At 44.0% G+C, this 23,168-nt stretch overlaps 3 protein-coding genes across 4 annotated transcripts; all 3 read right to left on the bottom strand.

Moving 5' to 3' along the window:
• Positions 1-5,151: 5,151 nt before the first annotated feature.
• On the bottom strand, positions 5,152-11,403 carry arl8bb (ADP-ribosylation factor-like 8Bb). Its single transcript, XM_084463663.1, has 7 exons — positions 11,181-11,403; positions 10,047-10,127; positions 9,863-9,936; positions 9,194-9,287; positions 8,057-8,124; positions 7,537-7,607; positions 5,152-7,151 (listed from the first exon to the last, which is right to left on the bottom strand). The coding sequence occupies exons 1-7, from the start codon at positions 11,301-11,303 to the stop codon at positions 7,102-7,104; spliced, it is 561 nt and encodes a 186-aa protein (XP_084319789.1). The 5' UTR covers positions 11,304-11,403; the 3' UTR covers positions 5,152-7,101.
• Positions 11,404-12,855: 1,452 nt separating this feature from the next.
• LOC311338332 (N-acylethanolamine-hydrolyzing acid amidase-like) lies at positions 12,856-17,132 on the bottom strand. Its single transcript, XM_084463562.1, has 11 exons — positions 16,859-17,132; positions 16,460-16,624; positions 16,095-16,218; positions 15,873-15,963; positions 15,663-15,748; positions 14,572-14,744; positions 14,398-14,463; positions 14,164-14,230; positions 14,032-14,060; positions 13,656-13,725; positions 12,856-13,525 (listed from the first exon to the last, which is right to left on the bottom strand). The coding sequence occupies exons 1-11, from the start codon at positions 17,023-17,025 to the stop codon at positions 13,505-13,507; spliced, it is 1,059 nt and encodes a 352-aa protein (XP_084319688.1). The 5' UTR covers positions 17,026-17,132; the 3' UTR covers positions 12,856-13,504.
• Positions 17,133-18,757: 1,625 nt separating this feature from the next.
• On the bottom strand, positions 18,758-23,119 carry bhlhe40 (basic helix-loop-helix family, member e40). Of its 2 annotated transcripts, none has more exons than XM_084464120.1 (5): positions 22,667-23,119; positions 22,422-22,485; positions 22,173-22,286; positions 21,660-21,783; positions 18,758-21,306 (listed from the first exon to the last, which is right to left on the bottom strand). In XM_084464120.1, the coding sequence occupies exons 1-5, from the start codon at positions 22,741-22,743 to the stop codon at positions 20,249-20,251; spliced, it is 1,437 nt and encodes a 478-aa protein (XP_084320246.1). In that variant the 5' UTR covers positions 22,744-23,119; the 3' UTR covers positions 18,758-20,248. The 2 variants fall into 2 exon arrangements, with proteins under 2 accessions (XP_084320246.1, XP_084320247.1); XM_084464121.1 differs by having other exon boundaries at positions 22,179-22,286; positions 22,667-23,116.
• Positions 23,120-23,168: the final 49 nt, after the last annotated feature.

The raw sequence follows: 23,168 nt of genomic DNA on the forward strand, positions 1-23,168 counted from the left end.
ATAGGGAAGGTTTCCGCGGACATCAAAGGCGCATAATCTGGTGTACGGCCAGGTCTACTCCTCTGCACCAAAGGGAACATCTGTGTCTTCCATTAACGTGACTTCAGAACTCTCTTCACACAGCCTCGCTCACATGGTTCTCATAGAGAGGGGGGAGAGGAACTTGAAAGCGCGTGTAGTTAAACCGTGTCTTCAATTGGAACATGTTTATCGGCGGGTAGGGGCGAAATAACATCAAATGCATCACAGGAAAGAGACGTGGATTCTCCCGATCCTGCACGCCAATTCTTCCTGATAAAACTTAAGGAAGGGGGTACGAGAAATGCTAAAGCTCAGGGCTCCGTCCGCTTGTGTGTCCACTGGGACCTCGTGGTTTAATACACATCTCTATAGGTGCACAGGAACTGGGTCGGCAAATCAACGTGCTCCCAAAAGTACTCAGAGCATCATTAAAAACATTTTTGGTACACTTTTTACCTTGATCATGTGGTTTCTCTCTCTGCCTCCTCCTCTCTCCTGCACATTCCTGGCCTGCTGCCCTGCACCGATTCTACCATCATCACCTCACCACCCACCGCTTGGCTTTTTTTCCCCTGCTATTGTCAACCTGTAGCCACGGTGATTGGAGGACAAAAGAACACACACACACACACACACACACACACACACACACACACACACACACACACACACACACACACACACACACACACACACACACACACACACACACACACACACACACACACACACACACCTCCTCCTGAAGCCTCCACAACAATGGCCAGGGACGGATTCATTTACGAGAACGCCACGAGCACAGGGCCAGGATTTCCTTTGTTGAGAAGGAAGACGAGGCATTCATCCATTGAGTATACATTTTTAGTGAGATGTATCTTTTATGTAGACTTTGTGTACTTAATTATCTTGACCCCGCCGGGGACAAAAAACAAGTTGATGAGTAATCGGGGACTGCGGAGTCCTCCACTGTGCTTGAATCAAATGGACGTGAGGATCCTGGGGGAAGAGCTATTGTTGATCAGTTGTGGAGAGAACATAAGAGATGGAGATAAAGGTCACATTTTTCAAATACCGATCCGACATTCTTTAGTTTAAGACAAAAAAAGATGATTAGAAATCAGGCCTTCTTAGAAGATGCGCATTCAATTAATTTCTCCATTTGTGTTGATTCTAAACCTTTTTATTATGCATTTGTATGAGCGAAGGTTATTATAAATAAAGCGGTTAGCTCCCAAAACAAATCCCATTGCGTATGACTTATGTGTGTCTCTTGTTTAAGCTGAAGAAGAGATACTGTCCTAAATTTAGGAATTGGTAATAACTAATTCATCTCACACTCATACTCCCACATGTATTATTTATTCCAGTTATTTCACTTTACCTGATGTCAGTTTGAGAGCATAGTCAGGCAGCGATATTCCTAGCAGATGTTGTCTCCTGCTCCCCTGGGTTTATTTCCAGTCTTATGATAAGTATGATATATGCGTGTGCAAGAAAAAAAAAGCGACGAAAGAACACGCCAACATTGCCAACATACAGTAACATCCCAGACCCAGCGAAAGCGCAGCGAAACAAAGTTTAAAGTTGTGCGGTTCACATCCCCGGCGCGATATTATTATTCTGCCCGTGTGCCATGTTCCATGTGTACTCCCTTGTTCAAAGAACTACACTCCCTACATCCACTTTTCATTAAATATACATAAACCCAACGCGCTTCAATAAAGTGGACTGGTGAATCCGCCTTAAAGTGCACACTGATAAATACTCAATCTATATGTAAATACGAAGGTACATTGGATTGGGGATGGGGGGGGGGGGGGGGGGGAGTCGGGGGGAGTCGGGAGGGGGGGGTGGGGATGGGGGGTGGAGTTGGGGGGGGGGGGGGGGGGGGGGGGGGGGTGGGGGTGGGGGTGGAGGAAATGCATTAGGTCTGCCTGTTTGATCAGCGCCCCAGGAGTTGAAGTTGTGATTTTTTAATGGAATCTGAGAAGGGGGGGGGGGGAGGGGAGGTGAGGGAGGGGACGGAGAAAGGGTAGGAGGGAGGGAGGGAGAGCAAGAGAGGAAGAGAGCAAGAGAGGAAGGAAGGTAGATGTAAAATTAACCGAAAGGGAGGAAGGAAGAGAGAGGGAGCGTGGGTGAGGTGAGGAGGGGGATGGAGACGAGGAGAGAGAGCGAGAGAGAGGGAGCAGAGGAGAGAGAGAGAGAGAGAGAGAGAGAGAGGGAGGGCGAGGAGTGCAGGGAGGAGCGTGGGGGGTGGCCAGTGGGGAGGTGAGGGTATGAAAAGTGTGCGTAGGGGAGCCGGCTATCTGAGGGGCGTGAGGGATAAGAGCGCGCCACTGCCGCCACCGCTGACAGATTACTCGCACTTGCTGGGAAAAGGAATTACTGCGTTTGCCGCTTTCGGCAGCTTTTTTTCTCTCTCTCTCTCTCTCCTTTTGCATCCATGACTAATAAAATAAAAAAGTTAAACAGGTTCGGTTTATCAAAAGGAAAACTTTTTTCTCCTAATAAGGTTAGTCGTATTTGAACGGAATACAAATATTAGCACCACACTGAACGGAGACGTACACCTCGTCCATCCCCAAGCGGTCGCACTCTCTAAATATTTATTTTATTAGGGTAGAAAATAATCAGTATTACAGTAAATTCAGCCGACAGTGAATGCCTGTGAAATACTTTAAACACCGTGTTCCTGCCCCAGCCCCTAATAAAACAAGCACAATGTAAACTAATTAGGGCCAGGAATGTATTAACTTAACGAGCCATCAGGTGCCGTCTGTTACAGGGCAAGGCAGAGCATGTAGCCATGTGTCTTTTATTGAGTGCGGTGCAGTTAAGGATGGCGGAGTGCCGCCATGCAGATCCAGGCCAAGTCATGTGACGTGACCCCACAGCGATTAGCCCCGGGGTTAGGACCCAAGAACCACACAAGAGATAAGAATGAGGTGTGTGTGAGCTGGATTGCAGAGGTCCAGGCCACAAAACAGTAATTTGACAAATACTATACTCCAGGGCCCCCTTGGAGCACAAACTACAGCCTGTGGTAAGAAAGCTCATAAGCTTAGCACTCTGATCTCACCAGCCACCGCGCCTGGTGGCTTCACTCTGGATTCACCGTGTCCACAAAGTTGCTTTGAATAAAAGTGTCTTCTGGAGGACTTGACGGTAAACACTACAGCCTCCTCCTATGTCCAAATAAGAAATTGCCAGATTGAAAAATAAGAATTTAAGAACTCCTACCATACAGCAGTATCATTCCAAACAATACAACATTTAACTATAAAGTTCCTTGTTTATTAATAATAAGAAAGCAGACAACCCGTGGCTAGTTATCTCCCTATATTGATCTATATGAGGGGGTTTGTATATACACTACATGGATTGCAAAGATTAGTTCGAATATAGTGTGTTTTCAATCATCTTTATTCCTACAAAGCGTGTTTTTCCCTAGTGCTGAGTGACAGGGTCCAGGGTCTTGACAGAGAGACACAGCTCCGTGCTCCATGCAGTCAGGGAAAAACTGTACGGCCAATCTGGAAGCGATTCAGTTACACACATACAGTATTGAACCGGCAGGCAGCTTCATGCCGGGGAGAAAGTGGGGCAAGACTACAGAGCCTTATTGTTATTTCAGCGAGGATGGCTTAACATTCGTGGATCACGTTTTAACGGAAACGCTCTACACCACAATGGACTGGTTGTGCTTAACCTCCACTGTTTACATTCAGAAGGCAAGCATCCAATGGGGAGACATACAAGACCTCTTTATCTTACAGGAACAACTGGCTTATATATGGACACAAGACGGATGGAAATGTGTCATTTTGACAGCTCCTAATGCGGTCTACTGCTCAACTGTGGCCCTGTCCATCTCCACTGGTGAAGCATGGCATTAATAACACTGGCACGGTGAGGGGTGCGATTCCCACTTGAGCAACTCCCAGCACCGCCAAGACTCCTCGGACAAAATCCTCCAGCAGATCGGATCCGTTTATTTCCCATTTATTTGTAGGTGCAGCATGCGCCATATACAACCCAATAAAGGGCCACGTGTCGGTGGTAATTGAGTGCAACAACGTGAACGTCTATGGCTCACATTGAGGTCATCTCTTCCTGACCCTGCTCAGTAGAAACGAACATGGCAGGGCCAGGGGGCGGGGGGGTCGTAACCTCCACCTAATCCCCTTACATTCGTTCTGATCGTAAACCCCACACACAACCATGCGCCATGGAGTCCATCACAAACACCTGGCGGTGGAGCCGCCATTAAAGCCGGCAGCTGCTCATTTAAGGAGGCTGTGTTTAAGAAATTAGATGAATTAAGGTGCAGGCGCTTTACAAGTAACCTGGCCGCGACTCTCCCACAGCCCGTGAGAGCGACACCACGAACCATCTCCTGGTTCCCAACGCTCCGAGTTTAGCCCGCCGCTGGTGTTTCGGTTCCGTCTTCTGTATTGAATCGATTCCTCTTTGCGTTACGAAACTTGTGAAAACAAAAAACTGTGCGGCGTTTTAAAGAAGGTGTGGTTTGGGTTGTTTAAGGAACACAGGGTTATTGGATTGTTTTATGATGACCGCGGATGAACCAGGTGTGTGAATTCAGTAATGGTCATCGATTATGAATCCTGCTCTGTCCAGTGGATTGGGGTTCAGTGAACTGGGATTATTATTTTTTGTAGGGTGTGGCTCAAGCATGTTAAAAACCTTGTACTAACATGTTAGTACCTTGAAGATCCTCCTTCACGGTACCTTTTTAGAAAATTGTATGCCCGATGACATCTAGTAAAATGACCTGCACATTATCTAAAATAATTCATCAAAATGTATATTTTGTGTATTGTCATTTAACCATCATAATGATGCCTTGCGAGTTAAAAAAAAAACAAAAAAACACCTGTATTTCTATGACTCGCCACCTATTGGGAATCAAAATATTTTACATATTTAATATTTGAAAACAAATGTTTTATCAAAGGAGGTTATGTTAAATGTCGCAGAGCTTTGAGTCAAACTTCAACACGCTACAGTTCAAGTCCGGAGCCACGGCTTACCGATGCATTCTTTTAAAGTCCTTCGCCGCCACCTACTGGTGAGAAATGAATTAACATGTTTACGCGTGCTCAACAAATATCTGATCAAAAATAAAATAAAATTTATTAGCAATCACAAGGTAATTATGCAAGACATCTACGACAATCTTTCTGAATAAAAAGGCTAAGCTCTTATTTACAAATTCTGCTAATTGATGGTGGATAACCAAAGCACATGCACATACAAATTGCAAATAAGCTATGGTTGTGTGTGTATATATATTATATAACATATATATTATATTACAAAAGGTAACAAAGCTTTACCCTATAGGCTATTAACCCATAAAGTCTCCTGGTTTCAAAGGCCCTGACAGCACAAAACGCTCAACAGTCAAGATTGCAAGGACCAGCGACGAGAAAGAAAACAGAACAAACAAGAGACATTACAAGAGAAGATGAAGTGATTTTAGTTTGAAAGACCAAGGAAGACAATCAGGCAGAGATGAAGAAGCACATAAGAAAAAACACAAAAAGTTACAATCAAGTCGACCGAATCAACTGCTGCAGATAAGATATATACACACACACACACACACAAACACACGCAAACACGCGACGCAAACATGACCACCCGTCATAAGAAGAGGCTCAAACTGTTCATAAATCAATGATAGTCGTCGTCTTCATCCCGTAGAAAGGATGGGACTTGCGGTCGTTGCGTCGTAGGCGTCGGAGCGCATAGCCTCGTCCTCCCTTGGATTGCTAAGGCTTTGTAGAAGAGGTCATGATTGAAAAGAGACGAGGGGGACATCGCTGGATCTGCAAGCGTCCAGATGTTGCACTGGAGTGACGTAGCGACGACGACGACGCGAGCCACACGGTATTGTGTAATTTGATAATCGTGTCATATAGTGATACCTTTAGTAAACATATTGCAATCAGCGAGTGACAAGCGCGACTAAATATATTATCAAGCGACATTAGAACCGGCGACAGTGACATTAACATTCAAAACTACCCTCGACTCATTTACAAATGTAATGTCATTTTCCTTCCTTGAAAACGGTCCTCTAGCGGAGCCCGTTTGCTTTGTCATTGTAGTATCTTCCATTGCATCTGTAGGATCTCTTTTGTGTGAACTGGGTTTGTTGATCAGCATTGTGTGCATCGGGGGTGAATGTCGTTTGTACTATTGAAGTGAATCAGGAGAACAGGTGAGAGGTTGGACGTAATCCTCAGGCAAACAGACTCAGGTCTGTTGGAGAAGACTTGCAAAAGGCACTTAAAACTTATGCTGGCCTGTCTTAGGGTTTCTAGCTATGACAACCGTTCATCTTGCTCACAAAATTTCCATTTGATCTTTTCTGTAAACACTTGATTTTAAGACACGTAGAAAACATTCGGTCATATGCCAGCAACAAAACAAAAGGAATTTGCCCCAAGTTAATAGAGAACTGAAAACGGATGCAAACCCACAATCATTATTTGGCAAATCAAAAGTACCGTCAGACTGTCACGCAAACCCACACCATCGTGACATAACAAGGACGTCTGCCATAAAATACAACCAGAGTCATACTGTCTGTCTGCAGAGGATTCTGGGATGAAGGCATGTGTAGCCCACGTAAAACCCGCTGCAAAATAAACCCAACGGTGACACAGAGCGACTCTGTGACGGACGGGAATGCGCTACTGAGCGCCAGATCATCCGCCGTTTAGCGGAACGAGCAGAAACAAATAACACAGAACCCTACGGACTGTTTGCGTGACGACGGCGTGTGGTTACGGGACGCGATACTACACAGTTATGGTGAGGGGCAGGTGGTGGTGGTGGTGGTGGTGGTGGTGGTGCGTGGTTTGGTAGTGAGTGGAGAGCTGGATTACTTCACAGAGGCAGTGGAGAGGAGTACGACTGTATGAGGCAGCGGCGACCGCTGGGCTGGAGGGAAAGGTGGTGGTGGGGGGGGGTGGTGGTGCGTAGGTTTGTCGGTCGGTTGTGGCGGCGAGAGGGAGGGGGGGGGGCTTTTCAACCGTCAACTCCTCATCTTTAGCTTCTCCGCGACTTGGAGTGTTGGATGAGCCACTGCAGCGTGATGTCTGAGGGCGGGGGGGGGAGAAGAGCACAGAGGCTGTTGGACTTGGTCTGAAGGATTCCCATTCAAAACATTTATATGTGTGAAGCTCTATTCATGACCCTCCTCCTCTCCTTTTGGCTTCTGCCCTCCCACACACACGACACCAGACAAATTGAACAAATTGGACAAACCATCGCCAAATCTTTTTCACTGTATGTTTCTGTAGGCTATAGCTGTATGGTACATATGGTGTGTGGTTCTGCAAGAACTGCAATCCAATTAATAGTGTTAACATGGCCTACTTGAGTGAATGCAGATGCAGGTCATTATGGAGCTGGTAGTGGGAAGGTCTCTTACTCACGGAGGCCTACAGGTCTACAGTCTGTGGCCGGATGCTTTGTGCTTACCTATGTTGTCTTTCTCCTTGCAGGAGACGGAGTAGCAGCAGATCTCCCTGTCCTGAATGGCAGAAAGGTTCCTGCAAAATGGAGTATAATGTCATCAATAAGGTATGTTGACAACAAGACATAAATCACACACAGAGACTGGGGCTGTAACGCACCGCTCAGGAGGACAGAACTAGGGATGGGCATTCGTAGTAACTTCCAAATTCAAGTATTTTTTAAACTCGAGAAAATGTGTTCGTTGACCACACACTTCCACCAAATGAGGTGATGACGTAGGTTAGTTGTGTTTAATGCGCCAACGATTGGGCATCACACTTTCGTTTCGTCTCATGACTGTTAGACGAGTTGGACTACTTACTATAATCAAAACACTTTCACGCGGAACGCTTTCTAGTCGCGATATCTATCAAGCCAGAAACCAGCAACTCTATAAGAGCTTTCGGTCAATACTGATGTCTGAATGGAGAACGTCAGACAGCCACTCCCTGAAAGATACAATCAGAAGTTCTTAGAGGCTTACATTTTCTCAATAAGTTGCTTCTCATCCAGTGCGTTGGGTAGATCTCTTTTGTTGCCCAGTACTAAAACCTGATAGTTGAGAGAGAAAGAGAGAGAAAGAGAAAGAGATTAGAGAGATTAAAGACCAAATGCGATAAAGCATTCAGAGCATATCATACTCTTGTTATAAGTCGCATTTCCAAGTAAAACAACACATTAGTGTTGCACCAAACATAGGAGGGATGTGATTAGTGACCATCATTTCACTCAGCAGACACTTGCAAAGCTAATTACTACCAAGTCCTTTAGCAAACAACGTGACATCCAGGACACCCATGTAATTAAGGAGTAGCTAGGGGTAAGGACACCTGGCCCAGGGATGTTCCAGTGCTAGTCAAACAGTAGTTTGAATAGTCCCTAGAACATCCTGCCACTCAGAGGCAAATGTACATGTAGTGAGGAACGTAGGGAACAGGATGCTTTAGGAGGATGCTCACAGACACAAGCAACTGTGATATCACGGTGGACATGGGGGGGGGGGGGGGGATGAACCCAGTACATTTTGGTCTGGGAGTCAAAAAACCCCTAGACACACTCTGTCGCTGTCCTGTACCCATTACACCCACACCAAATCAACCCCAAATCATACACACCACTCTACATATATATAGTGAGTATATTTAATTTAGATGTATTGTTATTGTATATTGCACAGTTGAGGATGCCTGGGATACAGGCATTTCGTGCCTTTTAATGACTTACACTGTTCGTGCATATGACTAATACAACTTGAGAACCACAAAAGGTTCAAATGAGTCAAATGCAGAGGATCAATAAAAGGTACTGTCATCACACTGCCATGACAGGAAGACATTCAGAGTATCTGGAAGGCCATTGAGTCAGCATGTACCTTATCCCCCACTCTCTCTCTCCCCCCCCTCCCCCCCCCAAAGTATCTGTCAGCTGAGCCATAATAATCCTATAAAAGATCCAGGCTCGAGTTAAAAAGTGTGATGGCAGCAAGGTCTGGGCTAGAGCACCGTACAGCCCTACTGGGTGCTGTGAGAACTAATTGGATCTATGTGATAAAAAACAATATTGGCCTAGAACATGACAGTGGAAGGTTTCAATGCTTGCAGAGGAGAACAATGTAACTTACGGGTATTCCTTGTAGCTGTGGTTTGTCTAAAAGGTTGTGCAGTTCGTTCCTAGAAGCCTCCACCTTCTCTCGGTCTGCAGCATCCACCATGTAACTGCAGAGAGAAGGGGGAGAGACAGACAACTCTCAGTGGTCCATTGAGGCCTCTTCTACTCCTTATGTTCACAAACAGTTGTGATTACTGTATCTTATGAATCTCATTTGATTAATACCAGCATGTGATGAAATGAAGCAGTTTAATATAGCTTTATACTAGCAGTTATGTCAGGTTTCTTTGGATTTTAAATGATGAGTTTTCAATTGCAAGAGGCCTAATCGTTTAGTCGTTTAGACATGAATCTCAGAGCTCTGTGAACAATTTGCTCATGGTTTTACAGAAAGGAGATATGCATGTTTGAGGAAATTGGGAATTGTGTCAAAGGCTTTCAACTGTAACCACCCCTTCTAATGTTAGAAACAGGAAGTACTGTACGCAAGTATTAGCGCTATGAGAGCCAACGTTTCACATGTCATGGCACCGAAATAACTGCGCTCGTTGAGCTGCTGTTGTTCACGTAACTCATTAAAACTTGATTTCCAAACCACTTTCTTTTCATTAACTAGAGGATGGAAACCCAGGTATATAGGCTTCAGTTCCTAGGGCACTTCATGTGGGAGAAAGATACTTACACAATAGCATTGACCCCGCGACAGTAGCGCTCCCACATGCTTCTGAAGCGAGGCTGCCCACCAATGTCCCATATCTGTGGAGCGCACACAATAACACAGTTAGCCACTTTAGCGTCACAACCGCTATTTGCCATTCCCGATAACATTACAGCCAACAATTAAAACAAAGAAGACCCTGGCGTACCTTTATTGTCACGTTGCCTTTTGTCACTTTCCGCATGTTAAAGCCCACGGTGGGAATCATATCTTCGCTGAACTGGCCCGACTGTGTACAAAGAGACCAGTGCCAAAAAGATTAACAACACACAGCAGACGTTTTTTTTCTCCACAAAGTAAACACTAAAAACCGAATTATCCTTGATGTGGGCTACACATATAATTGTAGGCTCCTAGGTACAATGTATTCTATATAGATGCCAGATCAACCCAAACTTTGTTTGACCATGGGTGTACAGTACACAGTACAGTGTACTCCCCAAACATCCACCTACTTGTTAAAGAAAACAAGCGGTGGCCTAAATTGAGCAACTTTCAAAAGAACCACCACAGAATTGATACTGCATCAGCAATATATATAACTCATTCAGTTTTAATTAAGTCGGTGGTACATAATTACACTACTAATGTCTTGAGGGCTCCTTTGTGCAAACTGCAGAACTAATCACCTGACCTGATCAGCTCAATGGCGCAGATCTGTAATCTCGTGACGAATACACACATGTGGGTAGAAATTTAGGCCTACAAACTTCTAAGATTATTATTATTATTATACGTAAGTGCCTATTGCACACGGGGTACTCTAATGACCCTAACGTTAGAAAATACTGACGGAACAGGTTGCCTGTGTGCACATTCGAGGAGGATTTGCCCAACTGACGACGTTGCCAAGTCGTTGTGTTTACAAAATGCAGTCAGTGCGTCTCTGTGTTGACATGTGATGTCCACCAGCGGCAGAGCGCCCCGCTGACCACGGCTTCACCGCATGCACCTCACCTCGTTAGTGCGTGCATTTTAACGACACACATATAATGGCTTTTTCTTTGACAAAACGCTGTCAAATTGTAACAACAAAAAAATAAATAAAAAGAAAGCCATTAGGTTCGGGAACCACCCCAAGAATATTGTAGACCCATGAAAACACAGTGATAACAGTTTGGTCGCCGTATTTACGGGTCATATTTAACAACGGTGAGCCGTTCACTCCCCTTATCAATAAATAAATACGCTGTTGGGTACATATTTAGTGGCACAACACTGCACGTATCGCTGTGAGGTAGTAGCCTGGGGCCCACACTGACTGTGCTGGTTTCGCACTCACCGCTATCACGTTGACGAACGTCGTCTTGCCGGAGTACTGGAGTCCCACCAGTGTCAGCTCCATCTCCTCCTTCCAGAACAGAGAGCGGAACCAGTCCAGGAGCCTGTTCATCAGAGCCAACATCTTGCACGACTCTTAGTAGTTTCACAAACACCTTCGCCGCTTGTTTGCACTCCCGTCGGCCGTCTGTCTGTCTTGTCTGCTAGTCTTCTGCACAGGAAGTAGCTGCCGTGTTGTCGTCGTGTCATGTGACCTTTCAGAAACTCCCGAGTGGTCCGACCGAGCAGCTACGTAATTGACGCAAACGTAACCTCGTTATTTCTGCGTTAATAATTGCGTCTCTGCGTTTTATTTAGGGCGCTGTTCTGCTTTTCTATTTTTTTTTGAGTTGTTGTCCATTATTTTTGCAGTTTTGTGGCGACACAGTTACTTTGATTACGCAGGTCAATCCACTAGTGGTTCTGTTTAAATTCAAACCTATTTTCAAATGGGAAACAAATTATCATTGTGGGCAGTGTTTAAGACGGTGGCATCCATTCCCCCATTCACATACTAGTGTAGCATGCATCCCCTGAAACAAAAGTCCATCTTTCACAGTGCAAAAGGTGTGGCTGTGGTGACCTTACAACTTAGACAAATAAACACATATTATAAAACTAAGCATGGATAATAATATATCCATGATGTGTAAGAATATGCATATCTCTGGGGGGGTTAGAAAGACTACCTTATTTGTTATTTACTTGTGTAACGATTTTGTGACGTTCCATATTAAAAGATACAAACATTGCGTTTCAAAGACTTTTCTGTTAATTCTACATTTTTGATTTACTTCATTTCATTCTCGTGACAACTCAACAAGTTGTCAACTACTTCAGCATCTCGACCTCAGTCTTCATTCCATGTCAAATCCTCACTGTTTAACTGTATGTCGATCTATTCTTTTAGACAGTAAGAATAGGACAATAAATTGTTGCATTTTGGAAATACAGGTAGATAATTATTAATGCAAAAAGGTTGCCACCTTTTGTGTATATCCCAGAATCAGACTGCCCGAACATTTCTTATAAGTTGTAATAAAGATGATTAAAATGGAACTAAAAGCTTTATTCTCTGATTGAATAAAATCGTATCAGAAGTAGTAGTGAGCTTATTGTCTAGTGTGCTATAGAAAGTCAATCACCAGCACCATAAAAGTCTATAATATCAACATATATATATACCTGTATATTCTTATATATTCAAAATCAATAACATTGTGGAAGACCTGTTATCTGAGAAACAAGGTTTCTATGTTTTATTAAGGGCACTGTTCTGCTTTTCTTTGTTGTTTTGAGTTACTTCCATTGTTTTGTGGCTTGTTTGTTGATACGGTTACTTCTTTGTTGAGACTTTACACCTATGCTTTACTCTCATGAGTCAGTCCTGATCAAAATTCTAAATTATATACCTTGGCCTACAACTAAAAACAACTTTTCACACGTCACTATCTATCTATCTATCTATCTATCTATCTATCTATCTATCTATCTATCGAGAGAGAGAGAGAGAGAGAGATAATTTATACAATTTTAGTGGGGAATATATTGGAATTCAAAAGAGATACTTTGGTTGCCTTTGCTTATATACTATCTATCTACCACTGTGACATTTCTGTCAGGAATCACTCATGACATATATTTAACCATTTATTGCATGAAATGCTAATACAATTTGGTGCTCCCTGCTGTAGGATTTAAAGCATGACATACATGTCAGATACAGAATACCAACAGCATACCAACATTTGACAACAGGGAGCACTTTACAATCCCCCACGGGACACATCAGATGTCTCAACCCATCGTTTAGGTCACATACAATACAGAGCAGAACCAAAGCAAGCGGAGGCTGGGGTGGTGGTGGGCGAAATTCAGATCAGCACACTTAAGTTTGCAGAGTGAGTGTTTGAGATGAAAGTTCTGACATGTATTTCAAAGTGATAGGCCTGCAACTAATTATGTAAGGTGTAGCGTTAAGAAGGTGGCATCCATCCAGCTAATCTCCTTTAGCATGTTTCCTTGAAACAAGAGGTCTGATTTACCCCTTCCAAAGTGCAAAACTTCAGTGTCGTTGTAACTTTTACACATATTAAAGACCCTTTATAACACTTGGAGCATGGATAATTACATATCCATTATGTGTAATAATCAGCCTATCTCTTGGGTGTGAGACATACTACCTAGTTAGTGATTTAACTTGTATAAACATTTTTGTCGTGTTCTATGTTGAAGCTACAAAAAAATACTCTTCAAACCCGTTTCTGTTGATCCCAAATTTTAGATTCACCAGTTCCCGTGACAACCCTTGTTAGAACAAAAAAAAAGAAGGAAAGCTGTCACCATTGAAAAAAAATCTACCTACATAGTAATTGCTGCATGATTCATCAACGACAAAGCCATAAAATAAAAAAAATATTAAAATATTTTTCATTACCTGCGGCCTGACAAGAGTGTTGTATTCCTCGGGAATTGCTGCACTCATGGTGGTGGTGTAAACAGTAATTCTGAGAATATTAAAATGAAATATTACATAATTCGACATAAACAGGATGACGTCAGAATACAATTAAAACATGTAGGCTACCCATAGACATAAGGTTTCTGGTTAGAAACTATCAAATGACCATTGTGCTTCCTTGACTGCCTAACAGCCATGTCAAACAAAGGCCTGGTTCTGTGTTTTGCTGAGGCACTGAAAGCCTCTCTGTGCCCAAATACCAAACCATGTCCAGATATTTACACTCAACAGCAAGCGAAACCAATAGATAAGGATAAAACTATAGCTAACTACTGTGTGTTAACCCACTTACTCATTGCACACTGGATACACAGACAGAACCTGTACACAAGGGAAAGGCAAGTGTTAATACTAATACTTGGATGTTTGGATATTTTAAAAGGTAGGATTTCACCTCCATTTTGATGTGTTTGTATGCACACACCTGATAAAGAGCAGCCAAGTTGATGTTCTCCTGGCCGGTAGCATTCATCGCCTTGACGGCTTCGTCTCTAAAAGTACAAACAAAAATAATTTGCACCGCCTACGCCACCTCAACCCAACTCATCTTTTCCTCTTTCACATCCAGAGAACTCTGGTTATGAAATGAATATGTTGAAGACGATTATGACTTATTATACTAATATTTTCTTATTAGGTATCAGAACTTGCCACGCACCTTCGACGATGACCCCCGCCTTTGGAAGGCCGCCAATGGTCAAAGTTTGTCTCTACACGGTACCATCTGGAAACGAAAACCACAAAAAAAACATATTATCCAAATCCACAGCCAAACACCGCCCACAGCTGTCTCTGTGGATCGTAGCATCGTTGTCATGGGTTGACGACGTACTCTCCGTTCAAAGGCTCCAATGGCCAGATATCGGCAGGGCCATTTCTGTCCCTCGTTATCACTGTTCCTTCCCCGGGCCGCACCCCCGCAATGATGTAGTAGACCCCGGTGATGATGGGGGTCTTGGACAGCCTGAGAACCGCCTCCTGGAAGTCCACTGCTCCTTCTAAGGTCTGTAGGTGGGGGGGGTATCACATATACACACTGTTTCGAATCTCTCTTCTTATCGCGATTCCAAAACATTTGTACATGAGTGCGGTGCAAAGAGGAATCGGTTGAGGTTAACTGTTGTCAAAGACATAAGTTCTTTATCGAAATCATCCCACTGATGTCACTTTCTCTCTCGTTCTCGGTAAAGGCTACAACACTCTGGTATCCAAACTCTCTCTTTACCTATGTCTGATGACTGAGCCTTGCTATGCACAGAGTCAATCACGCACTTTCAAAGTTACTCCCGACGCTTATTGCCTGCTCTTTGAGTCATACTATACACCAGAAAACGAATGTGGACTGACTCTTCTGTCCATATTATTTCCAGAAAAATTACAGATTTCTTGATGAGTGAAAATATACTGTTCTTAGACAAACCCTGTAAGCAACATTTCACAGAGATTCAGATTGAAATTGAAACTTTTTAGCTCAGTTGACTCACATTTTTCACTTTGACTTTTTTCGTTGCCTTTTGTATTTACGAATCTGCTTTGGGGTGATGGGTTTAGTTTTGAATCGATATACATTCGAGAGCTTCTAGGGACGGCTGACAGCAGATACACGCCAGTGCTTATGATGTGTGGGACACGTTGTTCATTTATCATTGTTATTAATAATTGAACGGCTACAATTGGTTTACACAGGTTGTCGATTAATGACGTTATGGCGATTCTAATGTTTCTATAGTTATTTGCTTTCCATCGTTGACCAATAACAATAAACCACTTGAGGAAAAGCTGACTGTTTGCCACATTACATTATTATATTTTTAGATGCCATGACAAAGTGTCCAATAATTAGCTCTAGAACAGGCTACAACATTCAGGGCGAGGCCGGAGCCCCGGATTTGTAGGTCTCACGACGACCCCACTCTGACTCACCTCCCTGATCAACCAGCTGACCGGGGATCTCTTCAAGAGGAGAGCAGAGACGATGTTCTTCCACCAGTTCCACCAGCGGTCTTTACCTGAGGACGAGCAGCACATGTATACACAGTACACACAGGGTGGCTGTAGGAGAACAACGCACTGAATCTTTACAACAAAAAAAAACGAAATGGTGGATGAGATGGAAAGCGCGGTCTTTCTTACCACGCTGGTTCCCAGATATGGTGAACCTTTTGGGACTCTGTCCTGTCCACAGGCCCACGTAGCCAGCAAACGATGTGCCACGATACGCCACCTTTAAGGTAAGTTACAAATAAATAACCACTAACTGGCTTATGTTTTTTTTTTTAAAGGTTCTTTCCGGCAATAATCTTTGCATCTTGACCACATCGTACTGTGACGTCAAATGAAGGTTTAATAACTTACCTCCCCCTGCTTCATAAAGTGTACGTTGACAGTCAGATTCCTCAGTACTGCCTGTGGGTAATCAAGGTTTCTACCGTGGTACACATTTCCTTTGGTGTCTTGAGCAACAATGCTTGTACAAAATCTATGAATAAATACAAGAGTGTGGTCATCCATTCATTCAAGTGTTGCATCACATACAGTTTTGGGAAACTCTCAAAATACTTTTACCAGTATTTCCATTTTCTAGGTAAACTTAGTAACATTAAGTTGCAAAAGTGACATTATTAGTGATGCTGTTGTTATTTCGTGATTATAACAAAGACCTAGGTCATGTAATGCAAGAAAATTGGTAGAAGATGTCTGAGCATGGAAAACATACTTACGCAGATATTTCATAGGCAAAGTTAAGCAGGATAATGTCTGAGACGCTGGCTCCGGAGAGGGAAGCCATGCCACGGATCTCGCCTGCGTACGGCTCTGGAATATACTTCTCCAACGCCAGCACCACTGGAGTTACAGCTTTGTGTACCCATTTTGGAACCGTGGAGCTGAAATAGTAATTCGAGTATTACTCCATTGTGTATATATGACCTCCCCTGACCTCCTTGCATAACTCACTTTGAGTCAAAATAAACGTAGCCTACTGTTTTGAAAGTATGCACAGTTGATGTGCGCGATTACTTATCGTTCTTTTGGGGTTATATAAATATAGAACTCTGGAACAATATAATATAACTTTTATATGTATATATCAGCAAGAAGACAAATAATGAGAAACTTACTCAATTATTTCAGACATTGCGGCATTCAGATAGTTAATGTCAAATACTTTCAGTATTGGCGCCCATCGTGTTGCAGCGGGATCATCCAGGCTTATGTTCAATAAAGGGGGTGCAAACTCTGTAGTGCATGGCACTACGAGAGAAAATAACACCAGTGCAGACCACATATTAATGCTCTGTCTCTATCTATCCAGCAGCCGAAAAACACATCAGGAAACGTGAGGTTCGCGTCCCGATTCCCGAAGACTTCCGTGTTTTGGGGCTAGTAACGGATGGCCTGACGTAGGGCATATTATTATTCAATTATTTTCTGTGCGTGTTGCATCACAAGATTGGCCACAGCATGGAATGTGCCGACATATCGCCTGACATCGACATGTCTGACTATCAAGATGTGTTGTGTAATATTGTGTGTGGTAATTCTGGCCTATTTGAATTAACTAATTCCTAACAAGATGATAAATTACAGCATGTTTGGATCCAGCTTTAAAACAGTAACATGGGGTTACTAAGAAAAACACACGATGCCTTGATTTTTCAGTCGACATTCTCAATTCAGGGCGGGGAATATAATATGACGGACAGAAGAAGGCAAAAGCATTTATATACACCTCGTTGACAAAACGACTATACTAAAACGATGAATTCCTATTTTTGATTGATTTAGATGAAATCTAAATGCAGGGGGGTCAGTATCGGTACACCTGTCCTGCACTTGCTGCTGCGTCGCCTCGACGCAAGGTTAGGATTTTTGGGAGGCGCACGCACGTCAGGCACTTGCGGTGGACGCAAGCGGGGTCCGCAAGGACGCAATGGGTCCGTAAACCGTCCCTTGCGTTGCGTCGACGTCCAACCATACATATACACTGGGGCGACGTGCGTCGAGGGTGACCGTTGACTGTGTGGTACCATATCAACACAAGGGGGCGTGCGCACCTCATCTATGAACCGCCACGGTGGCTGTGCAGTTATTCTGATCATGGGATTCTGATGCTGTTTCAACTTCGGTAGTCAAAGGCATCATTATTAAAAAAAAAAAAAAATAGGAAATTTAAAAAAAGCCATTTATTTTTTAACAGAATATTGAAAGCTTACAGACAACTGTAAATGAATAAGCCTTTAATGTATGCATAATACTTCTCATCATTATATAATACTTCTCATCATTGTTGTCATTACGATTTTAATAATCAAGTTCACAGTTGCCTCATGCGCTCTTAAATTAAAAGCTTAATCCACCCTCCTTACCATTCAATACCCATTTTAATGTTTTAACGAATAGGCTTCATCCTCTAACTCGTCATAGATTGGCTAAATCATAAATAATCAGTAATTATTTTGTTTCTAGGATTTTCCTAATACTATTTAGTAATACAGTTGCTAAATATAGATAGTTATTGACATGAAAGAGTATAGAATCGCATCACGTGCCTTAACATTCCCACTTTGATGTTATAAAGATGATTCAAAGAGACTAAAATATGTGACCTTTATTCTCTTATTTTATAAAATTATGACAGTAATAAACTAGGAAAAAGTAGTAGTAAGATATGGTCAACTATTCTATGCTAAATAATATAGAAGTTTGCTATAGAAAGTCAACCATCAAAATTCCCCACTTAAACACGATAATATCATATAAGTCTACTATCAATTGACTTTTGATATTTCAAATTTGCAACAACAATGTGAGTCTTTAGAACTTGAGCTGTAACTAATGAAAAGGCCCTGAGGGTGGACATGTGGCAGAACTGTAATCTGAGACTGACTATTGATTTACAGGGGAACGGCTGTTCTATACGTTATGTAAGTCTAGTTATGCAAGTGTGTGTGTGTGTGTGTTTTGCAGAAGCCAAGCGTATCGATGGTTAGAAAGCACATCCAAACACAAACACGTAATTCCACAAGAGGGAAAAAAACTTTATTAATATTTTTTAATGTATATCAACAATACTTTATAGACAAAATATATACAACAAACCACCCTGTGTTACGTCTTAAAATAAAATATCCAGTACCTCTTTCATCTTTACAAAACTATTATTTTTGTTTTGAACATTATACATTCACGCTCTTTGTCACAGACATATGATTTAGTGTAAATACATTGAGACTTGTGTCTGCTTTAAACAAGCAAAAGGCAATAATAAACTAGAGATGTGTTAGCATGATGCAGACCTGCGGCTTTAGCACAATGCTACTAACATGTTTTCCTTGGCATACAGCGAACAAAACCTCGAGCTCCCTCTCTCTCCCTAGTTACAACGCAAGTACACTCAGTGGGTCACGTATCAAAAATAAAGATGTACAAGTTGAAACAAAAGTTTTAAACAAAAAATTATTATAATACATTACTTCAAAAGGAACTCCCATCTAGATGCACAAATAATAACATGTCACAAACTTATGCTAATGTCAAAAAAAAAAAACACACACATATGGTGTGCATCGCTCGACAGACACAAACCACCGTGGCTGGTGATTGGCGGATGTACCACCCCCGCTGAGTACAATAAACCGTTGTGTGACCTTATAGCCGCAAGGTAGTTTGTGGATGAAATGCATGACAGAGATCTCTGGCTAGCATTGTACCAGACATTACTTGGTAACATTCTAGTCTTTAAGAATGGTCCTGTTGTTGTTGTTGTCCCTGGGAGAGGTTTATGCGAGAGAGTAGCAATACAAGAACAGCCCAGCTCAGCTATCGACAGCAGGTAATAATCACGAGCTCCTCAAAGCAGCATCTATCTCGGGGGGGGGGGGGGGGGGGCGCTTCTTTTTGTTCAACATCTAACATTCTTTACAGACCCGTTTATGTGAGAGAGGCGAGCCCATTATGATTTACGGTGGGGGGGTGGGCATTTTCACTGCATCACATTATGGGTTGGCTTTTGACATTCATCACAGAGTGTAGAGAAACCAGGCCGAACAAAACAAAAAAAAAACGATTCTAATAATAAAAAAAACTCTCCTGACTTCTTCACTTTTTTTTTTCAACTTTGAACTAGGCGTCATCACAGTGTTCCAGAGCTACGCGACAGGTGATCTGTAAACAATAAGAATGAGGAGAGCGTTCGGGGATTCACCGACTGATTATTGTTACCCGTCAGTCTATCGCGAGCGCACCGTGAACGAAGGGGACCACGAGAGGCCTGGACCCTCAGGAGAGAGGGAGGGAGAGAGAGAGAGAGAGAGAGAGAGGGGGGGAGAGAGAGAGAGAGAGAGGGGGAGAGAGATTTGACGGCGCAAACTGCGCCGTCACTCTCGTTGATACTTTCCAGCGGGTCAAGATCTCAACATTCGATGGGCAGGATTTCAACCAAAATAATAATAATAATAATACAAATAATAAGATTTAAAAAAAAAAATTAAAAAAAAAACGAAACAGTTTTAGTCTTTGGTTTCTGTGCTTAAGTGGGGAATCTGTTTAAGGGCGTGCCGAAGAGCTGGGGACTCCATGTTGGGGGTCTGGTGGTGGTGGTGGTGTGCCGGGGAACCAGCCCTGGGGGACCTCACCAGAGAGGAGGAGGCGGAAGAGGGGGAGGAGGAGGAGGAGGAGGAGGTAGAGGGGGTCGAGGAGAGCGCTTCCGGCTGCAAGCTGCCAGCGGCGCCCACCGCCATGCCCGGCGGGTACATGACGGGCATGCCCCCGCCGTACCAGTACTTCTCCAGCATGGGCAGGTAGGCGGCGGCGGTGGCGGCGGCGGACGGGATGAGGTAGAAGGGCATGCAGAAGGGAGGCTGGTTGGGGGAGAAGCCCATGTAGCCCGAGCCGGCGCCCAGGTGAGCGGAGAGGCTCTCGTCCTCAGGAGAGTCACACCTGGACCTCTTGGCTCCGGGCGCCTCCTCCTCGTCGCCGTTGTTGTTGTGGTGGTGGAGGAGGCGGTGGTGGTGGTGGCGGTCCTCCTGTTTGATGGCGCTCTTGTCGGACGCCGCCGTCTGCTTCAGCGGCCCGCAGGCGCCGCCGCCGGTGTGGTCGCCGTCCTCGCCGCGGCACTCCGTCCGCTGCAGCTTCTCGTGCTCGCCGCCGTAGCCGCTGTCCGTGTCCGTGTCGCTGCCGCTCTGCTCGCTGTGGCCGCCGTGGGCTGGGTTAGTCCTCTGGATGACGGGGACGCAGTTCATGGCGTGGCCCTCGGGGACGCGCGCCTGGGGGGGCTGGCGGCCCGCCGCGCCTCTCTCCGCCGTCGCCGCCGTCGTCGTCTGGTTGCGGGCCGAGGAGGAGGAGGAGGAGGAGGAGGAGGAGGAGGAGTGGGCTGTCGGCCGTGGGCTCACGGGATGACGCAGGACGTCAGACGCCACCTTGTGGATGTGGCTGATGAGGTGGGAGGAGCTCAGGTCCCGGCTGCTGTCCTGATTGGCCAGGTACTGCAGGACCTCCTTGGCACAGAGGTGGAACCCGGAGCGGAACAACTCCTCGCCGTTCTCGGCCGTGTCGCCTCCCTGCTCGCCTGGAACGGAACAACGGCGGTTAGAGGCTAGAGCGCCACGTTCTGTGCACCAGATTAGGCTACACCAAAACTGGATCCACCTGTAGGCTTTAGTTTTTTTTCGGTGAACCAAATTGCCACATATTTTGTGGTTGGATTGTCGTGTCTCACGGTGCCCCAAGTTGTCTTTGAGCTCCTCTTAAAAGTGTAGCGTATGTATTCGCCAATATTACCATGCATTTACACTATTTTGTAATGTTATTGTGACTAAACACACCTGTGTGTGTGCGTGCGTGCATGCGTGTGTGTGTGTGCACGTGTGTGTGTGATAGTATATATTTACACGTCCGTGAGTGACACTGTAAACAACATACCGATCTGCAGGCCGCTCTGCAGGGCGATGATCTTCTGCTGCTGCTGCTCGAGCACCACGCTCAGGTCCCTCACGTGCTTCAGAGTGAGCTCCAGCACCACCGCTTTTTCCAAATGACCCAGCGTCTAAAAACAGGAAGACCTACGATAAGCATGTTGATCTTTCTTATGCAACACGTTCAGCAGCTGAACGGAGGATAAGCCCCTCCGCGCGCGGCCACGGGGGCTGGGAAGCCATGCCATGCTTTTCGCACAAACACACACACACACACGCACACACACACGTACGCACGCAGGCGGGCGGGACTACATGCACATGTCTATCAAACAATAAAGCCTTGTTTTTATCATTTAAAAATAGTGTATTTCACATTTTATTTTGCAGGGGGTGGTAATAAGAATAAAATAAAAACTAATGTAGGGAGCTGAAGAACTAGTAGAAGCAACATCATTCATCCGATAAGTCAGTCTGTCGTCGGTCACACTTGAAAGATAAAACGAAGATAAAAACTCACACTCACTGTAAGCTTTAGGTGCTCTGGCAACAAGTCCTTCAACTGTGCGATGCATTCGTTGATTCTGTCACGCCTTTTCTTCTCAATCAATCGGTGAGGCAACTTGTATGTTTCCTGAAAGAGGTTGTAAAGAAAAAGCTGCATTAAGAATTCGTATGAATTAATGCATAAATGAAGGACGGTGTCATGTCACCGAGAGAAAAAAAAAAGGTAACGTGCGATATTGTAAATAGTTTAACTTCTATTTACCTTGCTGTTATCCCCACGCTTCACCCCTCTTCTGGGTTTGTACATGTACATGGGATACTCCATTCTATGGGGGAAAATAAATGATATTCATGGTTATCAATATGTGGCTGTTGTAAATATTAAATTCAGATCATGCAAAATGATTTCGAATGAACTCAAAAACACAGTGTCAAACATACAATGCAAAAATAAATTGCAGAAACAGACCATAAAAAATATGATACAAAAATAAAAGCAACACTTACCCTTGCATGTCTGCGATCTCGAGCGACGGGTGTTTCGGCATACAAGGAGGCGGCTGCGCACTTGTAATCCTCTCCATGTCTCTCCCAAAATGTTCCGGCAGCAATAACAAACAAAATATCCCTTAATGTTGATAACGCGCGTCTTTCTTTCTTTTTTTTTTCTTTTTTTTAATGTATTTCAGACGTCAAAATGCAACAACAAAAAAAATATATAGTCGGCTGTCAAGAAACCAAAAACTAATAGAATCCAGTTAATAATAAGAAGAAGAATCTAGATTTGTTTTCAATGTACATTCCCGCTCCAGACCGCAGCACCAGTCTCTCTCTAAGCACACACACGATGTTGTCACTCCGAGCTCCAGACACGGCAATAGTTTACAGCGGCTCCACGCCCCGACTAGATGTGTGATGTGAGTGGGGGCGGTTTTTGACTACGTGTTAAATAAACCCTGTGACTACAGGCACGTCTCTCGCTCGCTCTCTCTCTCTCTCTCTCTCTCTC

This window comes from Micromesistius poutassou (genome assembly GCF_964030765.1).
Source record: "Micromesistius poutassou genome assembly, chromosome: 2".
NCBI classification, from domain to species: Eukaryota; Metazoa; Chordata; class Actinopteri; order Gadiformes; family Gadidae; genus Micromesistius; species Micromesistius poutassou.